The sequence below is a fragment of the Dasypus novemcinctus genome, chromosome X (assembly GCF_030445035.2).
Source record: "Dasypus novemcinctus isolate mDasNov1 chromosome X, mDasNov1.1.hap2, whole genome shotgun sequence".
NCBI classification, from domain to species: domain Eukaryota; kingdom Metazoa; phylum Chordata; class Mammalia; order Cingulata; family Dasypodidae; genus Dasypus; species Dasypus novemcinctus.
The window spans coordinates 91104389-91130219 of record NC_080704.1 but is presented as its reverse complement, the minus strand read 5'-3'; the positions used below and the strand labels follow the sequence as shown (position 1 = coordinate 91130219).

At 38.7% G+C, this 25831-nt stretch overlaps 1 protein-coding gene across 3 annotated transcripts in view; it reads right to left on the bottom strand.

The window, feature by feature from the left end:
• Positions 1-4533: 4533 nt before the first annotated feature.
• Positions 4534-25831, bottom strand: part of SH3BGRL (SH3 domain binding glutamate rich protein like) — a 207039-nt gene continuing 185741 nt past the window's right edge. Inside the window, exons 4-5 of one of the 3 annotated variants that reach the window (XM_058291478.2) lie at positions 17029-17095; positions 4534-5957 (exon numbers count right to left, since the gene is read on the bottom strand). In XM_058291478.2, coding sequence (XP_058147461.1) covers positions 5818-5957; positions 17029-17095 — 207 coding nt within the window. In that variant the 3' untranslated portion in view covers positions 4534-5817. The remainder of the gene's footprint in view (positions 5958-17028; positions 17096-25831) is intronic. The other 2 variants (XM_004450379.5, XM_071213115.1) reach the window with 2 other exon arrangements.

The window sequence follows — 25831 nt, the reverse complement described above, 5'->3', positions numbered from 1 at the left end:
ATCTTGTAATAGCTTACAAAAATGTGTGGAAGTGGGTGCAAATGACAATGTAAACTATAATCCATGCTTAGTGGCAATGCTCCAAAATGTGTTCATCAATTGTAGCAAATGTACCACACTAAGGCAGTATGTTGTTAATGTGGAAAAATTGGAAGGGCTGGGGAGTGGGGCCTATGGGTGTGGGCATGCCCCTGGGGCCGTTAGCTAGACGGCTGGCCTGGCCGTTAGCTAGACGGCTTTCGCCTTGGTGAGGCGAACTTCTCTAACGGGTTGTGAGTGACGACGGGGCCCCGGTATCACACAGCCAGGTTAAACACACAGTAACCACCCCGGAGACGCAGGCTCATGGCGCAGGTCTAGTTTATTGGGGAAGTGGTACAGCTTAAATAGGCAGGGGTGTGAGCGTGAGGTGACATGTCAATTATAGATAGGCTAAGGGGATTGGGATAATATGAGGCAGCTACTTGATTGGATGAGGTAGTTTTGAAGTTGGCGCGTGCAGGCTTCTCTGGCGGGAAACTGGCTAGGAAGAAGGGAGGTGCCATTTGTGATAGCCATTGTGTATACTTAGCGGCCATTTTGGCTACCTGTTGTTTGCCAGCAAGCTCACCAACATATGGGAATCCCCTACATTTTTTATGTAGCATTTATACCATCTAAGTACATTTTTTAAAAATTAAAAAAAAACATATTAAAATATGTATATGTAAATTGTGAGACAGTAATAGATATAAATATCTCAAAAATTCATTCTCATTTTGAAGAATGCCAATTTTGGACAGTGTTAACTGTGATATTGGAATAATAAATGATTTTACTAATCATCTTGCCTTGCTTGAGCTTCTGTTTTATGAGAGGGATTAAAAGAAGAAACAGAGGCTAACTGAACCAGGCTGACATATCAATAATGATCCTTTGCAGGGCTGGTAGAGATGCCAGCCAATGCCCAGAAAGAACTGTAGTAAAGAAATCAGGCTGAAACCAACAATGTCTGCTGATCTTCACCAGATGGCCACAATCTTACACTAACATCCTGGTTGCTAATTATCAACATAGGCCTCAAGGACACCCAGACTGGACAGTGCACATCTCCCCAAAATTCACAGAGTTCAAGTATCCACCATAACTTACATCACCCTCATCCCTCCCCACTCTCCCAAATGTTCCTTTTGTCTCAAGTAGATATATAATCTGTTCCCCCAGCTCAATATTTTGAGCAGAAACCTCTTTTGGCACTTCTCCTGCATCTGCATTAATGCAACTTTAGGTCAATAAACTTGCTCTTCACTCCACTTTCAAATTATTTTTATTTTTAAAGTATAAATGTTAACATCAGAAACATAGGGGGTTCCCATAAAACCTATACTTCCCCCTTCCACACTTTTCCACATTAACATCCTTCATCAGTGTGCTACATTTGTTACAATTGATGAACCCATATTGAAGCACTGCTCCTAACCAAAGGACTACAGTTTACATTATAGTTTATACTCTGTCCCACACAATTTTTAAGTTATGACAATGTATACAATGGCCTGTAGCCATCACTACAATGTCATGCAGGACAAGTTCAATATCCCATAAATGCTCTCCATATTACATGTATTCTTCCCTCTCCCTCAGAACCTCTGGTGTCCACAGCCTTTACATCAATGATTAGAGTTCTTCCATTGCTAGTATAATAAGTCTATAGTGGAATAATATCTACTTTAATCCCTTTTTCATTCCCCAATCTTGAGGGTTTGGGGATGGTGATGCCCACTCTGATCCACATTGAGAGGGGGCTTAGATCCTATGGGGCAGATGGATGCAGCTATCTTGCTTGCAGTTGCACACTCTGTTCCTTGGTACAATTGCTGTCCATCATCATCTCCTTTTTAGTTGTCCTGGGTGACTCAAATGAACTGGAGAGTAGGTGTTGCAACTATGTTGAAATTCAGGGCTCAACTGGCACATCCACAGACTAAAGATTTAAGTCTCTCTGACTTACATTTATCAAGTATAGTGCTAATTATAGGTTCAAATAAAAGGGGCAGAATAGCCATGTGTAGAGAACCTATAAATGAGTCTAACTCTGTTACACTGGGGAGCATAAATCCAAAATAAACGTCCACTGACAGGGTGCTGAATTCCTGAGCTGCGTGTCCTGCTTATAGTTTCTGTATATCTATAGAGGTCTCTGATGTCCAGCTATTTGTTTACTGTGGCAGTCAATGAGAGCCTGGTGTGTCTTGCTTAAGCATAAACTCTGGGGGAAGGGTCAGGAGAATAAGCAAGTGAACACTGAGGATTTGCAGGTCTGTGGTTAAAAATAAAATGTGAATTTTTTTTGGCAAATATGTCAGGGGAGAGTTACTGTTGTAGATTGTTGGATAGGGGGGTGTACATGGGGCAGGGCACATCTGGGGCAGGCTTCTATGGTATATGTAAGTGTTCATGTTGTCATAGTGTGTTATATCAGTGGGTGAAAACTCACACAAGAAACAATTAAACTCCCATCCTGGAATGTTCTCAGAGTGGCAAAAATCACTTGAGAACAGACAGTGCCTAATAAAAGAAAATAGAAAATAGATCAATATGCCAAATCCTCAGTATTACTGCAAGTAGTTATGAATCTTATTCTTCAAAAATTGAAACTTAGTTTTTACTATAGGTTCCAAGAGGAGGGGGGGAAAGAATAGAATAGATGGAGCAAAGGGCATTTTTAGGACATTAGAATTGCGCAACTTGGAATTCTGTCAAAACTTATAAAAAGTGTACAGTCCAAAATGTAATCCATAATGTAAACCATTGACCATGTTCAGTAGCAATGCTTCAATATTTGTAAATCAATTATAACAAATGTATCCCCACATGTAAAATGTTATTAAGTCAGAGGGGAAAACGGGGAGTAAGGAAATCACTTGTATTTCCTATGTAACTTTTTACAAAATATTTATTTTATTTTCTCCCCATACCCTTGTTATTTTGCATTTTCTGTGTCCGTTGTGTGCTGGTCTTTTTGAAGACACCCAGAACCAAACCCAGGACAACTGGCGTAGGAGGGAGGCACCTAATCACACGAGCCACATCTGCTCCCTGCTTTGTTGTGTCTCTCATTTTTTCCTCATTTCTTGTGGTGCCATCTTATTGTGTCCATTCGTCATACCAGACTGTCGTTGTCTTGCTCATCTTCTTTATGAGTCACTGAGAACTGAATCTGAGACCTCTCATGTGGGAGGTGTGAGCTCAATTACTTCAGCCACATCTGTTTTCCCCTATGTGACTTTTCTGTATCCTAAAGTTTCTTTGAAAATAAAATGAAAAAAAAAAAGATACTTGGGGAATATATGGAAGAAAATGTCACTGTACATACAAGTCAACAGATCCTACAGTGATGAAAGACACAATGTTTAAAAATTATTTTATTATTTCCAATTGTCTTATTTTTTTGTATTTTGTTGTTTATTTTTTAATTCATAACTGCATTTTATTAATTTTACTCAGTTATTTTGCTGGCTTCATTTTTGGAGAGGTTTTGGATCACAGAAGGGTCACAGCAGTGATGGAGGATCACTAGTGTAGGGTGTCAGTGATATGGGGATGCATGGGAAGGGGTTCACCTGGGCATATTCATATGCCTCTAAGACATATGAATATCTTCAGGTTTTCATAGGACACTGACTCACTTGGTGGAGATTCACACAATAACCGGAAGAATATTGAATTCCCATCGTGGGGAATACTGCTACATTCTCTAATAGGACAACAAGAATCCCCTGAGTCCCAGGGCAATGTCTAGTGAAGGAAGACAGACCATTACACCAGACTCTTGATATTGATAATTGTACTTATGAACCTTTTCTTCTGAAACTGAAACTTAGCCTATTATTATATACTGCCGAAGAGTTACCTCCTGAAAGCTGTCTTGTTGCTCAAATGTGGCCTCTCTCTAAGTCAAACTCAGCATATAAATGCACTACCCTCCCCCTGGTGTGTGATATGACCCCTGGGGATGAGCGTCCTTGGCACTGAGGGATTATTACCAAGCACCAAAAACTAGCAATGCATCTGGAAAAAGACCTTGACCAAAAGCAGGAAATGGAAAATACCAATGAATTTTTACGGCTAAGAGATTTCAAAGTGTATCAAGAGGTCATTCCAGAGGTTACACCCTCTTTTTAAGTCTGCGTATTTTAATTTTAGCACAATGTATCTTATCTAATACTAATTATAAGAAAAATGTCCACCTAGAATACTGCAAGCTTTATCCTCAGAACTTAATAAAGCTCCAGAGAAAATATTAGCTATTTTTTTTACTATTTTCCAGAATCTCTTAAAAAGTAGTTTCCTGCAGATTTGACCATAGTATATTCTTCATTTGACTCCACTGTGAATTGCAAAATTCAGAAACCTAAAAATAAAACTTAGAAATTACATTCAATTCAAACTTTTTTTTTCTGTTATTTACTTTCCTCCTTTCCTGCCTTTAAACAAGAGCCTACTCATTTACAATTACTATTATAGTATGTAGAAATTCAAGGAACACATAAATTATGTTTCTAAAGCATAGAGTTTATTTGAAACAATTGTGTCATGTTTAAATCTCAGTAAACAAAGCCATGAATCCATTATATGGGGGTTTTGGCAAGAAGCATAGCTCTGAATGCAACAAACGATATGCTAAAGAAACTTAAAGTAAATCAATTTTAGCAATAAAAGTTAAAGTAAAAAAAATCAAAAGCTAAAGTAAAGTAATAAAAGTTAAAGTAAAGAGTAAAAGGTAAAGTTTATTTTAGTAATAAAAGTAAAATTTACTTTAACTTTTAGTAATATGTGTGGAATTGAAGTATGTTATGTATAACTTCTGGATAAATCATTTAGGCCATAATGCTTCTGAAAATTGTGCTTACTATTTGTTGGAATAGAGGCATATAAAAGATGAATTCTGCTTAGATTAATAAACAAACACAATATATGTGTAACCTGAAAAAAAAAAGCCATATATCTGGGAGATAGTGAAATTAATGGTTCCATTTGCTTTAAGGTGGGGGAGGGGCACCAATTTTTTTTTTAGCAGACAGTTTTAATCCATCCTTAGTCCTCCCCAAGTAAAATCAATCTTGCCCAATGAGTTCCAGCCTATTTTAGAATAGTTCATTTATGGTGTGAGCTCTTTGCAAAAGGATGCCACTTTAAATTTACTTGCCATCCACTTCCATGACATACATATTTCACTTGGGCAAGCAACTTAGAAACATGATTCCATCATAGCTATGTGGTTATGGAACAAACTTATCAATTAAATACATCTATTGCTTTTTTATGGGAGGCCATCTATTCTGATCACTGAAATGTGCAATGAAAGACTACATTTAGAAGTTGCAAAACTGGTGGTTCAGTACACAGGTCTTGCATCTATGAAAGAATGGCAATGTTATAATTATCATAAGAAATTACAGTGATTGACACATCATAAACATTACCTGAAACTATTTGAATAACATTAAGATAACATAAAAAATTTACATATTAATGTTCACTAAAGTTGAAGAGGCAATATAGGAACGAAAGAACAGATTCTCTTTCTCATTTTAGAATTCCTCAATGTTTAACAGATTGAGCAACAAGTATACTTAAGCTGCAATAATACAAAAAAAAAAAACGCATGTTTGCTTTTTGAAATCAATGAAGAACTTAAACTGTCTTGGCAGATAACACTATTCTAGAGCATCTACTTAAAATTTTATGTTCCCTTTCATTCTCTTCACCATAATATTTACATTTTAATTATGTATCCATTTTGATTGTTTGCATGGAAAAACATTAACTGATGTATTATTTTAATATTAAGCCTATATCTTTTGAAATCAAGATAATTTTGCTATTTTGTAAAAGCAATGGAGAATCCTTTTTCAGGATGACTAGGGCAGAATGTTTATGGTTCATGCTTGCTGCTTTGCCTGGGCTTCTGCTTCCTGAAAAGCAAAACAAAACAGGTAAATTTAAGTTTCACAAAACAGTCCTCCATGTGCATTTTGGTTAGACCACATTAGCTCTAATTACTAAGAATATTCAAGAGCAGAATAATGGCCAACAGAAAACACTGCTTGAAAATTTTTTCTTAATACAAATACTAAAATAGAAACTTCTGACTAGAAACAGATACAATAAAGCACTGCCTAAATCATTACTAATGATTTGAAATAATTGCATAAAAGCAAGCAATTCACAACTATAGCAGATATTTTACTTAAAACCTTGTGATTCCTCCTTCTCTAACTTATCACACCACTCCTCTGAGCTCCTCCTTCACCGAATCTATTTGCAAGTATTGCTAATTCCACTTCTAAAATGCTCAGGATCTGAAAATTTCTCACCTTGTCCACTGTTACCATCCTCGTTCAAGCCATTATCTCCTTTACCTACACCACTGCAAAAAATTACTGACTTGTTTCTTCACTTCCATTTTTGCCCATTTCAATTCATTCTTCATGCAACAGCTTGAGGAATTATACTTAAAATTATTATTTTAATAATCTTAAAATAGGCAGTACATGCACAGGATTAAAAAGAAAACAAAACAGAACATGCCACTCCTATACCTGATCCCTCCCAAGATTCTCAGCTGCTTTAACAAGAAGCAACCATTGTAACCGAGTGCTTATCATTCCACAAATACACTATGCATGTGTAATCATATATGGATAAATATACATGTATACACTCCCTTTTACAAAATAGTAGCATACTATTCACAATGTTCTATAATTATCTATGTTTTTACTTACTAACATCCATAGCCATACATATAGATCAGTCATATTCTAATAGCTGCCCTGGAACGTAAGAGTTATTTTATGAGTATACCTAAATGTATTTCAATAGACCTCAATAGATCAACAATTAAGTCATTTTCATTTTTTGATATTAAAAACAATAGTTCATTGAATAGTCTTACATGCAATTTTTGGACATATATGTGAGACTATCTGTCGCATAAATTTCTAGAGTTAGAAATGCTAGGATATATGTATTTAAAATTTTGATAATTACTACCAAATAATCTTTCAGAAATGTGATGCCAAATTACATTCCCATGAACAGTGTGAGTACATGTGCCCATTTGCTCACACATTCCCAATATTGGCCAATAAACATAAGAAAATGTTAAAAATCACTCTAAGAAATGCCACTCAAAATGAGAAGCCATACTATGATGTGGACCATTGACCATGAGGTGCAGTGGTTCTCAGAGATGTATTCACCAAATGCAATGAATGTCTCATGATGATGGAGGAGACTGTTGTTATGGGGGGAGGAGTGGGGTGAGGGGGGTGGGGGGTATATGGGGACCTCATATTTTTTTAATGTAATATTAAAAAAAAATAAAGACAAAAAAATGAGAAGCCATAATTTACACACCAAATTTACAAAGAATAAATTTTTTCAACATATCTTGTGTTGAGAAGAATGTGGGGATAAATAAGCACATTCATGCATTGCTAATAGTTTTGTAATAGTTATATCTTTGTAAAGGACAGTTGGTAACGCTTCCATAGATCTTTAAAACATGACTTTAAACCCATAATTCCACATTTAGGAATTATCCCAGATATAGGTGTACAAGTGAGAAAACAAACATATAAAAGCAGAGTCATTTTGGAGGCAGGGCAAGATGGCATCCGAATGAGTGGACCCTCATCATCTATCTTGCAAAAAACTGGCTGAGTGGGGACAGAATCCTGACCCAGTGAGCTGTTTTGAGAACCCACAAAACAGGAGGTTTCTGGACATCAATCTGGAGTGTGACAAAAGGAGTGCTTGCTCAAGGTAAAACCGCGGGTTTCTGGTACTTGAGCTGGAAGCAGTGTGAAGGCTAAACCCTTCCCCTAGGGCAGCTAGTCACAGAATTCCCTGAACACCGCCAGTCACAAGGCAGCGTCCCTAAGCCCCTTGTTCCTCTAGCAAGTGATCCCAGAACCCACGTTCCCTGAACCTGGTGTCCCCTGTACCCCAGGTTCCCCATAACCTGTATTACATGAACCCATGTTCCCTGAGCCAGCATTCACCCAAACCCATGTTCCCTAAACCCAACACTCCCTGAACCCGAGAATTCCCCTAGCTCACTGGTCTCAGACTAACTCCAAGAGTGGGAGGGTTCTGGTGAGGGGTGCAGAGGGGCCTGAGGAGTGTAGGTTCAATTGTCTGGTCACCTCTCTTTTTGAGCTTGGAGGAGCATGCCAGCTGGCTTAGGGAGAGAGTAGGAGGACAGGAGAGGTGAATCTGCTGAGAGAGCCCAACTTACCTAAATGCCCTGAAATAGGGAAAATTGGTCTGGGAGAAGGTAGAGTCAGGCAATTAACTAGTCCTGTGTAACACAGCTGAAGGAGGGGATAGTAGGTTGTGTTAGGTAGGCTTCCAATAGCATGTTTAGCATTTCCAGCAAGGTGTGGGTGCTCTTTCTCAAAAGAGACTAAGAGTCATTATTTTCTGTGGGGAGTTGGATCACCAGGGTCCCATTTGAATCTCTGAGGGGAGCTCTCACATGTCCTTCCTGCTGCCCTGGGATAGATGGAAGGGAGGAAAGGAGAAAGGGGAAAGAATAGACTCTTAAGCAGTTTATTCAATTGGAACGAGAACTCCTTGCTTGAGACCTTGTCTGGTCTTTTTTATTTGTTTTCTTGTCTGTCATGCCTCCTTATCCTCCCATGCCCTTTTTTCTCTTCCTTTTTTCCCCTTTCTTCTTCTTTTTTTCTATTATGTGCTGCAGGCAGTATTTCTTGTTTGCTGTGCTTCCTCATCCTCAATTTCTTCTTCTCTGTGGATCCTGATTTGCTTAATAATGCTATCCTCTTTCCTTTACACCTTTCTATCTTCCATCTTCCATTGTTTCTCTTACATTCCACTTCTCTTCATTTACCTCCAAATTTTCTGACTTTTTATTTCTAACACCTCTATTCAGTTTTCTTTAATTCACTCTTTATGTTATTGTCCTTTCTTTTCTCTTTCTCTCTCTCTTTACCATACTGGCCTTTCAATTCATGATATATTCTTCTCCATATTCATTTTACCATCTCATTGTAGGTAATCCACTTTTCACTGTTATAACTCTACACACCTTACATGACTTTAATATTCATTCTCCTAGGACTCAATGGTTCTTTTGCTAACATTTACTATCAATACTACTATTATACTTTTTCTTTTCTTACCTCTTTTGCTTTCTCTGGCCCTAAAGTTTCCCATCAAGGGAATTTAGAAAACAACAAGGAAAGAGAATAAGAAGAGCAAAATGTCAAAGAGAAGACTTAACACACACACACAAATAGCATCTAAATGAAACGAGACTAGAAAGAGAAGGTAATCGACTGAACAAACCCATCAAGATAAAATGATGGCCAGACAACAACAACAAAATTACAAACCATACCAATAATCAGGAAAACAAGACCCAACACAATGAACAAATTAAAAACCAGGAAAAGGGAGCAGACCATCAAACAACTAATCAAAGCTCTCAAAACAAATATCATGGACAAATTAAATGAAGTGAAAGAAGAGATTAAGGAAATTAAGAAACACTTGGAGAGCATACAGAACAAATTATAAACATATGCAAAATGATAACGGATATGATGGCAATGAATGGCACAATCCAAAAAATCAAAAACACACTCTCATCAAATAACAGCAGATTAGAAGAGGCAGAAGAAAGAATTAGTGATGTGGAAGACAGTACATCTGAAATCAGATAGTAGAATTGATTGATAAAAAGACAGGAAATATCCAACAGGGACTTAGGGACATGAATGACAAAGCAAAATGCACAAACATATGCATTAGAGGCATCCCAGAAGGAGAAGAGAAGGGAAAGGGGACAGAAGGGATGTTGGAGGAAATAATGGCTGAAAACTTCCCAAACCTATTGAGTGAGATGGAAGTCCATGTCCAGGAAGCACAATGCACCCCAAACAGCATAAATTCTAACAGGCATATCACAAGACATATACTTGTCAAATTATCCAATGCTCAAGACAAAGAACAAATACTGAAGGCAGCAAGAGAAAAGAGAAACATCACATACAAGGGAAGCTCAATAAGATTAAATGTTGATTTCTCATCTGAAAACAGGGAGGCAAAAAGGCAGTGGTATGACATACTCAAGGTACTAAAAGAAAAAAATTTCCAGCCAAGAATACTCTATCAAACAAAGCTGGCATTCCAAAAAGGATGGAGAGTTTAAAATATTCAGATAAACAGAATCTAAAAGAGTATGCCAACAAGAAACCTGCCCTTCACAAATTAGTAAAGGGATTTCTGCAGGAGGAAAAAAAACCAGGAGATACGGAGATGGAGGAGAGTGTAAGAACAACTGAAAAGACAAAAAAGAGAAAAAAAGCAACAAAGGACATATACAAATCCAAAGAAATATGAATAATGTAAGTAATTCCTTGAGAGTAATAACACTGAATGTTAATGGACTGAACTCACCTGTTAAGAGATATAGACTGGAAGAATGGATAAGGAAATATGACCCATTTATATGCTGTCAACAAGAAACCCATCTTAGACACAGATATTCAAGGAGGTTGAAAGTGAATGGCTGGAAAACAATCTTACAAGCAAAAAATAACAAAAAGGGCAGGAGTAGCTATATTAATATAGGAAAAATTAGATTTTAAATGCAAAACCATTGTGAGAGACAGAAATGGACACTATATATTAGTAAAAGGAATAATCTTTCATGAAGAAAGAAAAATTATAAACATTTATGTTCCTAACAAGGATGCCTCAAAATACTTGAGGCAAACACTGGAAAAATCTAAGTGAAGGTATAGATGCCTCTACAATTATAATGGGGGACTTCAATACACCACTAATACCATTGGAAAGAACATCTCAACAGAGAATCAATGAAGCAACAAAGACTTTGAACAATATATTAGAAGAGCTGGATCTAACAGACATATACAGAATATTAAACCCAAATACAACAGGATATATGTTCTTCTCAAGAGCACATGGATCATTCTCCATGATAGACCACATGTTAGGCCACAGAGAAAGTCTCAATGAATTAAGAAAGATTGAAACTATACAAAATAATTTCTATGAGCACAGCTGAATGAAGCTGGAAATCTGCAAGGGCCAGAGACACAGATAAGACAGCAAGATATGGAAGTTACACAACACACTCATAGACAAACAGTAGGTCAAGGAGGAAATTGCAATAGAAATCAGTAACTACCTTGAAATTAATGAAAATGACAACACAACATATGAAAACTTCTGTGATACACGAAAAGCTGCACTGAAAAGGAAATTAATGTATCAAAAAATAAAGTGCTAAAATTGAAGAACTAATGCATACATGGAGGAATTAGTAAAAATAATAAGCACCAAAGGAAGAAGGAAGAAATAACAACATAAGAGAAGGACTAAATAAAATAGAAAATAAGAAAACACTAGAAAAAATAAAAGATCTATTTTTTTGAGAAGATGAATAAAATTGACAAACCCTTAGAAAGACTAACAAAGGAAAACAGAGAAGATGCAAATACAAAAAATGAGAAACGAGAAAGGGAATATCACCACTGACCCCAGAGAAATAAAGACTATAAAAGAGTATACTTTGAAAATCTATGTGCCAAAAAGGACAATTTAGATGAAACAGAGAAATTCCTAGAAATATAAAAGCAGCCTACATAGAAACAGTCTTTAAAAACCTCCCAATTAAGAAGAGCCCAGGGTCAGGTGGCTTCACAGGTGAATTCTACCAAATATTTAGGAAATACCTAAGACCAATCTTGCTTAAAATCTTTCAAAAAATCAAAATGGAAGGAACATTGCCCAAGTCATTCTATGGTGCCAACATTACCCTAATACCAAAGCCAAACAAAGACACAATAAGAAAGGAAATTTACAGACCAATCTCTCTAATGAACCTAGGTGAGAAAATCCTCAACAAAATACTTCCTAATCATATTTAACAACACATTAAACAAATTATACACCATGACCAAGTGGGTTTCATCCCTGGTATGCAAGGATAGTTCAGCATAAGAAAATCAATTAATGTAAGACAGCACATAAACAGATTGAAGGAAAAAAATCACATAATCATATCTATAGGTGCACAAAAATCATTTGACAAAATACAGTATCCTTTCTTGATTAAAAAATACTGCAAAAGATAGGGATAGAAGGAAAACTTCTTAACATGATAAAGGGTGTATATTAAAAATGTACATCTAACATCATTTACAATGGTGAAATCCTAAAATCTTTCCCTCTAAGATCAGGAACAAGACAAGGATGCCCACTATAATGCCTCCTATTTAACATTGTGTTAGAAGTACTTGCTCGAGCACTGAGGAAAGAACTAGATATAAATGACATCCATATTGAAAGGAAGATTTTAAATTTCACTATTGGCAGATGACATGATCCTATACATATCAAGTTCTGAAAAATCTCCAATGTAAGCTTCTAGAACTTTTAAATGACTTCAGTAAAATTGCAGGGTATATGATCAGTGTGCAAAATTCAGTAGCATTTCTGTATACCAATAATGAGCAATCTGAGCAGGACGTCAAGAAAACAATACCATTTAAAATAGTAAATAAAAAAAAAACCAAATACCTAGGAATAAATTTAACTAAAGATATAAAAGACTTATACATAGAAAACTACACAACACTCTTCAAGGAAATCAAAGAAGATTTAAATAAATGGAAGAATATTCCATGTACATGGACATGAAGACTAAATATCATTAAGATGTCTATCCTATCCAAACAGATCTACAGATTTATTGCAATCCCAATAAAAATCAACACAGCATTTTATAATGAATGATAAAGACTATGAAAATAATTTGGAAAGGAAAGAGGCTCCGAATAGCCAAAGACATATTGAAAAAGAAAAATGAAATTGGAGGGACGCGGACTTGGCCCAGTGGTTAGGGAGTCCGTCTACCACATGGGAGGTCCACCTAGGCCTCCTTGACTCATGTGGAGCTGGCTCACGTGCAGTGCTGATGTGCACAAGGAGTGCCATGCCATGCAGGGGTGTCCCCGAGCCCCATGCGCAATGAGTGTGTCCCGTAAGGAGAGCTGCCCAGCGCAAAAGAAAGTGCTGCCTGCCCAGGAATGGCGCCGCACACATGGAGAGCTGACACAACAAGATGATGTAACAAAAAGAAATACAGATTCTAGTGCCGCTGACAACAGAAGCAGACAAAGAACATGCAGCAAACAGACACAGAGAACAGATAACTCGGGTGGAAGGGAAGGGGAGAGGAAGAAATAAATAAATCTTAAAAAAAAAATGAAATTGGAGGAATCACATTACCTGACTTTAAATCATACAACAAAGCTACTGTGGTCAAAACGCCATGGTATAGGCACAAGCATAGACATACTGAACAATGGAACAAATTGAAAGTTCAGATATAGATTCTCACATATACAGTCATCTGATATTAGACAAGGCCACCAAGCCCACTCAATGGGGAGAGAATGGTCTCTCCAACAAATGGTGTTTAGAGAACTGGATATCTATATGCAAAATAATGAAAGAGGATTACCATCTCACACATTATACAATAATCAATGCAAGATGGATCAAATACCTAAATACAAGAGCCAGGACCATAAAGACCTTGGAAGACAATGTAGGGAAGCACAGCTATAGGACCTTGTAATGGGAAATGGCTTCATGCACTTCACACCCAAAACACGAGCTGTAAAAGAAAAAATAGATAAATGGAACCTCCTAAAAATTAAAGTCTTTTGCATCTCAAAGGAGTTTGTCAAGAAAGTGAAAAGACAGCGTACCCAAAGGGAGAAAATATTTGGTAACCATATATCTGATAGGAGACTAATATCCTGCATATATAAAGAAATCACATATCTCAAAAATAAAAAGACAAACAACCCATTTAAAAATGGAGCAAGAAATTTGAATAGATGATTCTCCAAAGAAGATATAGAAATGGCTAAAAAGCACAGGAAAAATGCTAAAAATCAGTAGCTATTAGGGAACTGCAAATCAAAACTACAGTAAGATACCATCTTACTCCCATTAGACTGGCGGCTATTAAAAAAACATAAGAGGGAAGTCATGCAGCTCCAGTGACTGGGTTCCCATGTACCATATGGGAGGCCCTGGGTTCATTTCCCAGGGCCTCCTTGTGAAGGTAAGCTGGCTCATGGCCCTGGAGAGCTGATGGCCTGCACCTGCAGAGAGCTGATGGCCCCTGCCTGTGGAGAGCTGGTGTAGCAGGGAAACAAGCATACACAGAAGAATGCAGACTGAATGGACAAAGAGAGCAGACAGTGAATAAAGTGGCAAGTGGGGGAATAAATAAAAATTTAAATTTAAATCTAAAAAAAATTATCATCAACAACAAAAAAACCCAGAAGACTATAAATGCTGGAGAGTATTTGGAGGAATAGAAACCCTCATCCACTGCTAGTGGGAATGAAGAAGTTCCAGCCATTCTGGAGGACAGTTTGGCGGTTCCTCAAAAAACTAGCTATAGTTGTAGGCAATTGGATGAATAAAATATGGATTGGAGTGGACTTACTGGTATTCTATTATAGAATTATTATGACTCGAACAATGGTAGAAATTGTATCATTGATGTTGAGTCAATGGCCACAGAGGTAAGAAGCAATGTAATGGAATTACGGTTGTCCTAAATGATATTGTAGGGTCATATGTTGTACATTCTATGTACTGTCATAAACAACCGAATGGACTGGGGGAAAGTGTAAACTACAATGTAAACTATAATCCATGTGGTGAAGCAGTGCTCCAAAATGAATTTACCAAATGCTATGAAGTTGTTGTGGTAGGATGGGGGAGTGGTGGGTGGGGTATATGGAAATCTATTCTTTTTTAATGTAACATTTTTTAATCTAAGTATATATTTTAAAAAGACAATAAAAAAACAATCTAGCTATAGATTTGTCATATGACTGGGCAATTCCACTGCTGGGTATAAACCCAGAAGAACTGAAAAGAAGGGCACAAACCAATATATACACCAATATTCATAGCGACATTATTCACTATTGCCAAAAGTTGGAATCAACCCAAATGCTCATCAAAAGATGAATAGATTTTAAAAAAATGTGGTATATGCATACAATGGAATACTTCTCAGCTATAAGAAAGAATACTTTGGAAGTGGGAAGGTGTACCCCCATCCTTGGGAGGACTGTTGTTCTCCAACATAGGGAAGGGTGACTCGAGAGAGAATTGGTGGCTCCTAATTCTGGAGAAGAGTCTAGTTTGTCAAGCCCTCAGTAATGCTGCAAGTATCTGTGAATCTGGTCCTTCAAGCAGTGAAGACTGGTTGTCACTGTGGGCCATGTGGGGAGGCAGAGAGAGGAACAGAACAGATGGAAGCAGAGATAACTGGGAGGCAATGGAAGTATTCTACAAGATCGTGCAATGATGGATATAGGACATGTGAAATTCACCAAAAGTTTTTAAATGTGTATAGTATAAAATGTAAACCACAATGTAAACCATAATGTAACTAAAACTTTAGAAATTTGTACAGTCTAAAATATAAAATGTAATGTAAACCAAAATGAAACCATGTTAGGTAGCAATGTCTCAAAATCTGTACATCAGTTGCAGCAATTATAACACGAACATGTAAAAAGATCATTACTGGGGAAGTGGGAATAGGTTTTGATGTGGGATATATGGGAGTATGCTATATTATATACGTGACTTTACTGTGATCTAAAACTTTTTTGAAGACAAAATTAAAAATTAAAAAAAAGGACCTAGACACTGAGGAAAGAATGAAATAAATTGTCTTCCCACTGTACATACAAGGGAACATCTATTAGAGTGATGAAATACAAAACACCAAAAACAAAGTTTTATGATATTTTTCATTTTTTAATACCCTCATTTATTTTTTACTTTATTTCAGTTTTTTTTAAATTAGTATATATCCTATTTCTAATCTTTAAATCTATCATTATTATTTCATTTTCCAAGTAATTGAATTTGGCAATATAATAGGCTTCATGTTTAAAGATGTTTTGGACCACAGAAGGGTTCAACTATGGCAGGGGAAGAAAACTGGTGTGGGGTGTCATTGATGGGTGACACATAGTTGGGAGGAAGTTCTCCAGGGCATGCATATAGGGTATATAAAAATGTTTGGATATTCATTGGGTATTTTCATAGTAGTTAGAGTTACAAATGACAACTGAGGGAGCACTAAATTCCTAGCCAGGGGAGCTGTCACATTCCCCAACTGAACAGCAACAATCCCCCAAGTGCAAGGCAAAGAGCAGTGAAGGAGTATAATCCAATGATGAGCCCTTGATATTGATGACTATGCTTATGAGCCTGTATGCCTGAAATTTAAACTAGGCCTAGAGCTGCAGGGTAACAAAGAGTTACTTGCTCAGAGCCTCTATGCTGCTCAAATGTGGTCACTCTTAAAGTCAATCTCAGCATGTAAGTGCTTTACCTTCCCCCCAGCATGGGACACCACTCCTGGAGATGAGGCTCCCTGGCACAGAGGGATTACTACCAATCACCAGATGGTGCTGCAACTATAAAAAGACCTTGAATAAAAGAGGGAAATGGTAAAGACAAATAAGTTTATATGGCTAAGAGACTTCAAAAAGAGTCAGGTGGTCATCATAGGGGTTGTGCTTATTCACTTCTCTGCAGGATCCTAGAGACAGCCAGAGTATATACATTCCCAGGTACTGGTGCTCCTGAGGGTTACAGAGACACACAAGTTCTATGGTCATGGCAGATGGCTCTGGAATTCAGTGCCTTACCAGTGGTCCCTACTTGCGAATTTGCACTCCTGATTGTGATGGAGTTGGATTCATATGTGTCCTTTTTACACATGCCTCTTCTATCACTTTTACTGAAACTGTGGTTGGCCCTGGGTTTGGTGTATACTCAGGAGACTTGTATCTCTGGACTGGCCATGTGCCACTGGGCCTTGAGCCTCAGCAGAGTTGCAACTCTTACTCTATGGTTCATTGGACTTACCCAGGTAGGCTAACAGGGAGGTGATGATGTTCAACCACCACACCAGGAAACAGAAGAGTGCCTGCAACTGCAAGCAGAAGAAATATCCATCAACCATGTGGGATCTAAGCCTCTCTTGATTTAGAGGTAGAGTGGTCATCACCATCTCAGGGTCCACAGGAAGGCAGAATAAAATACAGATTAGAGTGGACTTACTGGTACTCTACTATAGAACTATCGTGACTCTAGCAATAGTTGCTGAGGACAGGGAGAGGGAAGAAGAGTTGTGATGTGGAGGCATTTTTGGGACTTGGATCTATTCTAAATGATATTTCAGGGACAGATGCTGGACATTATATATCCTGCTGTAACCCAATGAATGTATTGGGAGAGAGTGTAAACCATAATCCATGAGGTAAAGCAGTGTTCCAAAATCTATTCACCAAGGGCAATTAATGGGCTACAATTGAAAGAGGTTGTTGATCTGGGAAGAGTAGGTGTGGGGTGGGGTGTGGCATATATGGGAACCTTTTATATTTTTTAATGTAACATTTTTTGTGACCTATGTATCTTTTAAAAAAGATAATTAAAAAATAAAGTGCAAAAATAAAAAAATAAAAGTGATGGTGAAAAATAAATAAATACAGGATAGTCATTCTAACATTGCTTAGAGTAGCAAATAATAATAACTGGAAACAACTTACATTTCCATCAGTAGGGGAAGGATGGAATAAATGTATATTAAAAAAAGGGAACACTACCATATGAACCAGGAGTCCCACTACTAGCTATATACCCAAAGAATTGAAAGCAGAAACTCAGATACTTCCTTACCAATGTTCATAGATGCAATATTCACAATAGCCAAAAGAAGGAAGCAACCCAAGTGTCCACTAATCAGATTCGATAAAATAAAATGTGGCATATACACACAATGGAATATTATTCAACCAGAAAATGGAATGAATTCCTGATATATGTGACAACATGAATCAACTTTGCAGATAGTATTTCGAGTGAAGTAAGCAAAACACATAAGGATAAATATAATATGATGTCACTGATTTGAAATAATTAGAATAAGCAAATTCACAGAGTCAGAATCCAGACAATAAATTGCCAGGAGATAGCGGTAGTGATAGGGAAGGAAAGTTAATATACAGGGTTCCAGAGAACTTCAGGAAGATGCTAGAGAAGGGAGCTTGAGGATGCACTTCTCCTCCAACAACAGCTAAGGTGCAGTCATAAACTGTCTTGAAACAATGGTTCTGGGGCTCTGGAGGACAGGGGTGCACGATACAGCAACCAGGAGGAGCACTACCAAGGGACTGAGAATCTATGGTGAAAAGATAGGAGTAATTCAATGTAAGTTTCTTTCAAAAATAGCTAGTTTTCTCTCTGTCTTATTTTTCATAAAATCTGTAAGTTAAAAACCATTACTACCTAAAGTTATAATAATAAGTTTATAGTTAGCTGAGTTTTGTTCAAGTAAGGATTTAATGATTTAGAAAATATGATCTTTGTTAAAGGTTGCTGCTTTTAATTTCATGATGGCAGGCATAAAGAGATCAGATTGTCTTTTGTCTATTGACACTAGTGTCTCTAGCATAGGAACTCTGGGTTGCATGTGTATTCTTGCACTCGATGCAATACATGACAAAATAAAGTTCAAGGCAAATTTACTGAAATAAAGATGGCTAGCAAGAGTGAGATTACTGAAAGAAACACCAGACCTAAGTTGAAGAAATCAAGTATATTAGACAATAGCACTGTAAACACCTAACACTAATTGAGTTGTCTCAGGAGAAGCTGGAAGCAGCTTGATATTCCACAATCAATACTAGGCACAAAAGGAAAGGAAAAAGCAATAAAGACACTAGGGTTTTATGGGGAAAAGGCAGAAATAAAGGAAAGAAGAAAACAAGAGAGGTCACAATAATTCATTCTTAAAACATCCTTAACAAAGGCGATGTAATATGCTACTGACTCACCTTCAAAAACTCCTAGTCAAAAAAAAAAGTCACTAAAGCTCTTGGTGAAGCCTCCAACATAGGGGCTTGGCTGTCAAAATGAATATATCTTAGACCCACATTATGCATTCTGTTTCACTCAAGCCCCTCAAAGGACTAGAAAAGAAATATATGGGAGAACAGCTGTATAAAGATGTAAATATCTTCTAATGTGAAGCCCTTCTTATCAGGAGCATCTAACATCTCTGATTACCTAGCATTTAGGAAGTTGCTAATTCCCTGTGGGATAAATGAAGGCAAAATGCCCTTTCTGTGAACCCAAGGCCCTGGAGTGTGGATGGGTTGAACTTGCTAGCACCCCAGTCCATGAAGATAAGAACATGGTGAGAATGTTTTGAGACTTGCATGCACAAGCATACTCCCGTAGCATTTCTGTAGCTGTTCCAGGCACCATCTCTTCTACTCCTTGCTGGAATACTTTTATAAGTCTCTGCCCCCTAAAAGGTGGCGGGAAACTCCCCTTGCCACCTGCTGCCATTGGGTTGGTAAGTAATAAATGCATGTTTACTCCTGCTGGGCTCCTACCTGGTTTCTCTACAATATTAAGTTATTTGATCAGCCTTCCTGGGTTTGACCTCCTGCATTATAATTGGCGTAGTCAGAAGGATATTCCAGGGTCTCCTTATGGTGCAAGAGCCATGGGTGGAATAGCAGTCACAGGGAACTCTACGGGGTAAATTCCAGAGTGGCCCCATTCCTTTATGTGTTGTTTTGAGCTGGCTTGCCTCATAGACACTTGGTGAGCCACTATGCATGCCTAAAGGGGGGAAAGCTTACTAAGGCACAAATTCGCCAGGTGACAGAACAGAAAGGGTGGGATCCCCAGAAATGGGATTCCACTTCCGACTCAGACTCATCAAGTAGGAAGGTGGAAGTGTCAGTGACTGAAGGGGAGGGAGAAGAGCATGTCTGACCTGGTATAAACCAGAAATTTAAAATGCAACAAGAAAAGCCAGACGTGCAGAACCCTGCACTTTTGCCTCCACCTGTGAAGTAACTGCACACCACCACTAGGCCCTATACTGCAGTTGAGCTGGTGGAGTTAGCTGTACGTTACACAGACAAAGGGGAAATGAACCATTACAGCTTGGTTTTTGAGGGTATAGGATACTGGGGCTGATGGTATTATGTTAGCAGGGGATGAGTTGAATGGTCTCCATAACTACACATCTGTCTTTGTGGCAATGGATGCACAAGACCATAACCTCCCCCCACAAAAATGCCACCTTATTGGGATGGATTATGGTTGCCTGTCACAATGCCTGGCCAAATGCCAATGATTTATCCGCTCTGAGCATGCAGTGGTCTACATTGTTGCAACTACATAATGTAGTACAGGAAACTGGTATGTGAACTGCTGTGTATAATGACAATATGCACTGGCCAGATTAATAGTCATTTACAGAAGGGATGAGTGATAAAGTAATTATGGAACTCTAATTCCCATTTTGTTAATCATGGTGGGGCATCCCATACAAATGGTGGCACAAGTGATTACAGATCTGGGGGAAGTTGAAAATACTCTTACATGAAAGGGTATTAGACCTGTGGGACAAGGACCAAAAAAAGGGAGGGAAGCCCGACATGGATTAGGCACCAAAAAGAAATGTGGATTATCTCATAGCTGCTGGTGTGGATAAACAAAAAATTGACAAACAATCTAACTGTACTTTATTAATGTTATGGAAGCATTTGAAGCCTGAACAGAAATAGCAAATGGTGCCATTGCTAGAAGCCTGAGCTCTGGAGCTGCAAAGTCTGATTGGTGTTAAGTGTGCCCTGGTTGACAGAATCCATGAAATTCTCTAGGTCTGATGTGGTTCCAGTGCCACCTGTCGTCCAGTCAGAGGCAAAACCCTTCACCCCATCTGAAGAAACACTATGGGGTTACCTATTCGACTAGGGGTGGGGCCAAGGTGTCTGCGGGGTGCAGGTGCCAGGGGACTGGAGGCTCCATGTTGAACTTGCAATTTACTGGTCACCAAAGAATGTGCAATGAGTGGTTGCTTTGTTGATACTAGAGCTGAATGTTCAATGTTATATGGAAACTCAGACAAGTTCAAAGGTCCTCTAATTGCCATTGATGGATATCTTGGAGCCATTATTAAGGAGAGAAGGACAGTGCTTGGTTTGGCAGTGGGACATTTGTCTCCCCAACCATATCATGTGCATATTTCCCCATTAAGGAATACATCCTGGGGATAAATATCTTGTGGGGTCTCACCCTCCACACTTTCAGAGGGGAATTTCATCTCCACCTCTAGGTGGTTAAAGTGCTCCAGCAGGATTATGCCAAACACCCCCTACTACAGCATCTGGTCCCAAAGAGAACCATGGCAGTGAAACAATACTGACTACTGGGTGGACATGAAGAAATTAGTTAAACAATAATGGAATTAACAAAGGTAGGGATCATTAAGCCAAGTCATAGTACATTCAATGCACCCATGTGGCCAATTAGAAAGCCTGATGGTTATTGGCAGATGACTGTTGATTATAGAGAATTGAATAAAATCACACCCTCTACATATGCTGCAGTTCCAAATATTGCCCAGTTGCTGGATGAAATATGTCTTCATATAGGAGCTTAGCATTTTGTGCTAGATTTGGCTAATGCTTTCTTTTCTATTGCAATTGCTCTGGAGTTTTAAACCCAATTTGCCTTCACATGGGAAGGCCAACAGTGGGCCTTTGAAGTTTTGTCACAGGGTCACTTACATAGCCCTACTTTATGTCATGGGCTGGTAGCCAGGGATTTAGAAAACTGAAAAAAAAATGCTGTTACCTTGTTTCATTATACTGATGATGTCATGCTAACCTCTAGTGTCTTGCTGTGCTTACAGAAGCCTCTGAGTCTTTACTAGCTCATCTCAGTGCTGCAGGATGGACCTTGAATCATTCAAAGTTACAAGGACATGGATTATCTGTCAAATATTTGGGGGCTGTCTGGTTGGGTAAGAGAAAGCAAATACCAGTCACTGCTGTAGACAAGATCCAAGTGTTCCTACTCCTACTAATGTGCCCCAATTACAGGAGTTTTTAGATCTTGTGGGATACTGGTGTGCTTTTATCCTACATCTTACCCAGTTAGCTCGACCTTTATACAGTCTGATAAGAAAGGGAGTAACATGGAACTGGGGAGAAACAGCTGATAATACATTTAGAAAAATAAAGAAAGCGGTAAAAACCATGCAGGCTTTGGGATAGATAGACCAGGACATCTCCTATATATTAAATGTACATGTCATTTACATTTTGGTTGGGGCCTCGGGCAAAAACAGCAAGTCAAAAAATTCCACTAGGATTTTGGTCTCAATTGTGGAAAGTGGTATTCTCTGATGGAAAAGCAATTGTGTGCAGTTTATCAAACTTTATTGGGCACTGAGTCCTTAACAGGTTTGGCCACGGTGGAAGTGCACAACACCTATCCGGTCAAGGGGTAGTTAGAGAGCATTCAAAGAAAACCAGAATGCATTAGCTCAACTGTAGACTATTTTCAAATGGGCCACCTACTTGCAAGAGAGAAGCATCCTAAATGCCAGACCCCTAAGTGAAGAACTGCAAAAGGTGTTGGGCCCTGTCCTTTTCATTAAGGACAATGCTGCACAAAACTGGCAATCCATGTCTTGGCCTCTCCAGTAGTGGAGGGTTTACCACCTATATCTACTGATCCCTGGTATATGGACAGTTCTAGTCAAGGGAATCTAACTTGTTGGAGACCTATCGCTTTCCAGCCAGCTATGGACAACATCTGGATAGATGAAGGAATTGAGCAGAGCAGCCAATGGCTAAGAGCTGTATGGATGGTTATTACCCGTGAACCTACTATTCCTTTGTGTCTGTGTCCTGACAGTTGGGCTGTTTTTAAGGGCTTCAGTTTGGATGCCATGTTGGCAAGCAGATCATTGGACCATTATCAACCAATTGCTGTGGGGCCCTAACATGTGGGTGGACATCTGGACTGCTGTGACTAAGGGAGCTAAGAAAGTTACTGTCTTTCATGTCATGGGTTACCAGCCTCTACGAACTCCAGAAAATGATGAGGCTGACACTTTATCCTGTTTACAGTGGCTGGAAGAAGTGCCCCAGGAAGATGTTACCACATGGCTTCATAAAAGAATGAAATATCCTGGTGCCATCACCCTGTGGGCTATGGTCAAGGCCTGGGATTTATCCATTTGTTACGCTGACATATGGGCTGCCATGAAAAACTGTGCAGTGTGTTCTGAAAGACATCTGCTTCCCTTACCACAAGGTCAAGGACATCTACGAAGAGTAGACATACCATGCAAACGTTGGCAGATCAATTTTATTAGCCCATTTCCCAGGTCCAAGAACTGTATATTGCTCTTATATGTGTGGACACTGCTACAGGTGTTGTATAGGCCGTTCCAAGTGAAAGAGCCACACAACAAACTATTAAAGGACTGAAACAATTGGCCTCAATGTATGGACTCCTAGAGGTTATTCAAAGTGATCAAGGTACCCGTTTCATAGGACATAAAGTACAGGCCTGGGTAGACCAACACAACATCATATGGTAATTCCATGTGCCATACAACCCCACTGGTGCTGACTCATAGAACAATATAATGGCACCCTGAAGGATGCTTTGCAGACTGAGTCTGCTGCATTGCAGGGGTGGATCAAGAAACTGGCAGATGGCATATGGATATTGAATAAACAACCCAAAAGTGGACTTGACTCACCCTTTTCCATCATGATGAGTGCCTGGGCAGCACCCCTCTGCATGCACATAAGTGCTGAGGACGATGTGCATCCTGGAATTGGCCCATCCAATATCTGTTGTTGCCAGCTCCCCAAACCATTACCCCTCGTAATGGTGTGTTACAATGATCATGGAAAGTGTTAAGAGAGGCCTGATGGTACGCTCTGTTAAGCCCCTGGGGTATCAAATTGGAAATGAATCTAATGCTAAATCCCATGGTCATGGCCACGTGGCACCTAAATGTGGTTTACTCTCTTGCTGGGACAGAAAATATACAAAGGGCATGTTCATTATTTTCATATGGCAAATACGAATACCCCAGTAGTTATTACACTCCAAACACGCAGGGGTAGTTGAGGAAAGGGCCTAATACCATGGACCAGGAAAAGATGCCATAATGGTCAGTGTTTATACTAAACATAGAACTACTGCTTGTCTGTTACCAGATAAACAGGATTTACCAATAATAATGCCTATTAAACATCTTTCACTTTATCCGTAGTTGGGCAGTTTGAACATGTTCTTGGGGTGTGCTATGCATAATCAATGTAATTCCTGGATCTGTACCAAATTTTCCACTGCTGCATCCACCAGTCTCACTGGGATCATCAGAGAAATGTCAAAAACTAAATGGAATGACTTAATAAAATGGGTAAAAAACACCACTAGCCACTCATATAAGAATACTAAACAAAACATTTACAGAACTGTACAACAAAGGCTTAAACTACCTAAACATTTGCCAGCATACTATGTTTGAGGTGGCATTGGCTGGCTGCCTGCCATCCAGGCAGAGACAAAGAGCTGTGGACCATGCATAGAGATACAGAAAACTCCCACTAAGTACACCCACAAATTGGGGTAGACAGCTAAAGTATAGTTCTCAAACATCACAATATACACTAAACATAATGGCATTGGACCCACATGAATGAAACCTGGGGTTACAAAAACATATCCTTGACTGTACATATTTATATTTTCTCTGGGGAGCCTTATGGGCCTGTGGGGCTCATGGATGGCCCTACTTGCCATATAATTGGACAGGACGGTGTCAATGGGGAAATCCTTACATATCTGGATGTATAGCAACTCACTTCCCTCAACTCTCACATAATTGGATGACTGTAAGAGCTAGACATAGGGTCCATAGAGACACATGGGATGCATGGTTCCTACCAAGTTCTATCATGAGCCCTTCTGCTGCAGTTATCATGGATGCACATATGACTGAAAAGGCTTTTATGGCTGTCTAACCACACTTCAAGAGCCTTAAATGATACTGCACCATTTATAGAACTCTTAAATGATGAAACTACATGAATGAGAAAGGTAGTCTTGCAGAATCAAATGGCTTTAGATACACTCACTGTGGCACAGGGAGGTGTTTGTGCTATAGTGGGCAGCGGGTATTGTGTGTATATTCCTGATTATTCACATAATATCTCTATAGTCTTACCCGATTTAGAAAAAGAAATTACCCATATAGAAAATTATCATTCCAATCCTTTCCTTAGCTGGTTCACTTCGTTAGGAAACATACAGCAAAGAGTATTCATTGTTATAATTTGAAAATTTTCACTATTGTAGTTGGTTGTGGTGCCTTATATTGTTACTGTAAGCTCGGGATATACTGTATTAAAGTACTGCCCACTCAGATATCACAGAAGATCTAATGGGCAGATTGTATGGCAGAAAAAACATTGGGGTAGAATGTTGCATAAATGAAGGCCAAATGACCTTTCTGTGGATGGGTAGAACTGGCTAGCACCCCAGACCTCGAAGATAAGAGCATTGTCAGAAATCACATGCACAAGCAAAATCCCATAGCATTTCTGTACCTGTTCTGGGCACCATCCCTTCTACCCCCCTCTGTAACACCTTCATAAGCCTCTATGCCAAGAGGTGGTAGGGAACTACCCCTGCCACCTGCTGTTGGGTTTGTAAGTAATAAAGACATGTCTACTCCTCCTGGGCTCCTACATAGTTTCTCTGGAATATCAAGTTATTTGGTCAGCCTTCCCAGGCTTGATTTCCTGTATTACATTCCCTAAAGTCAATCAGT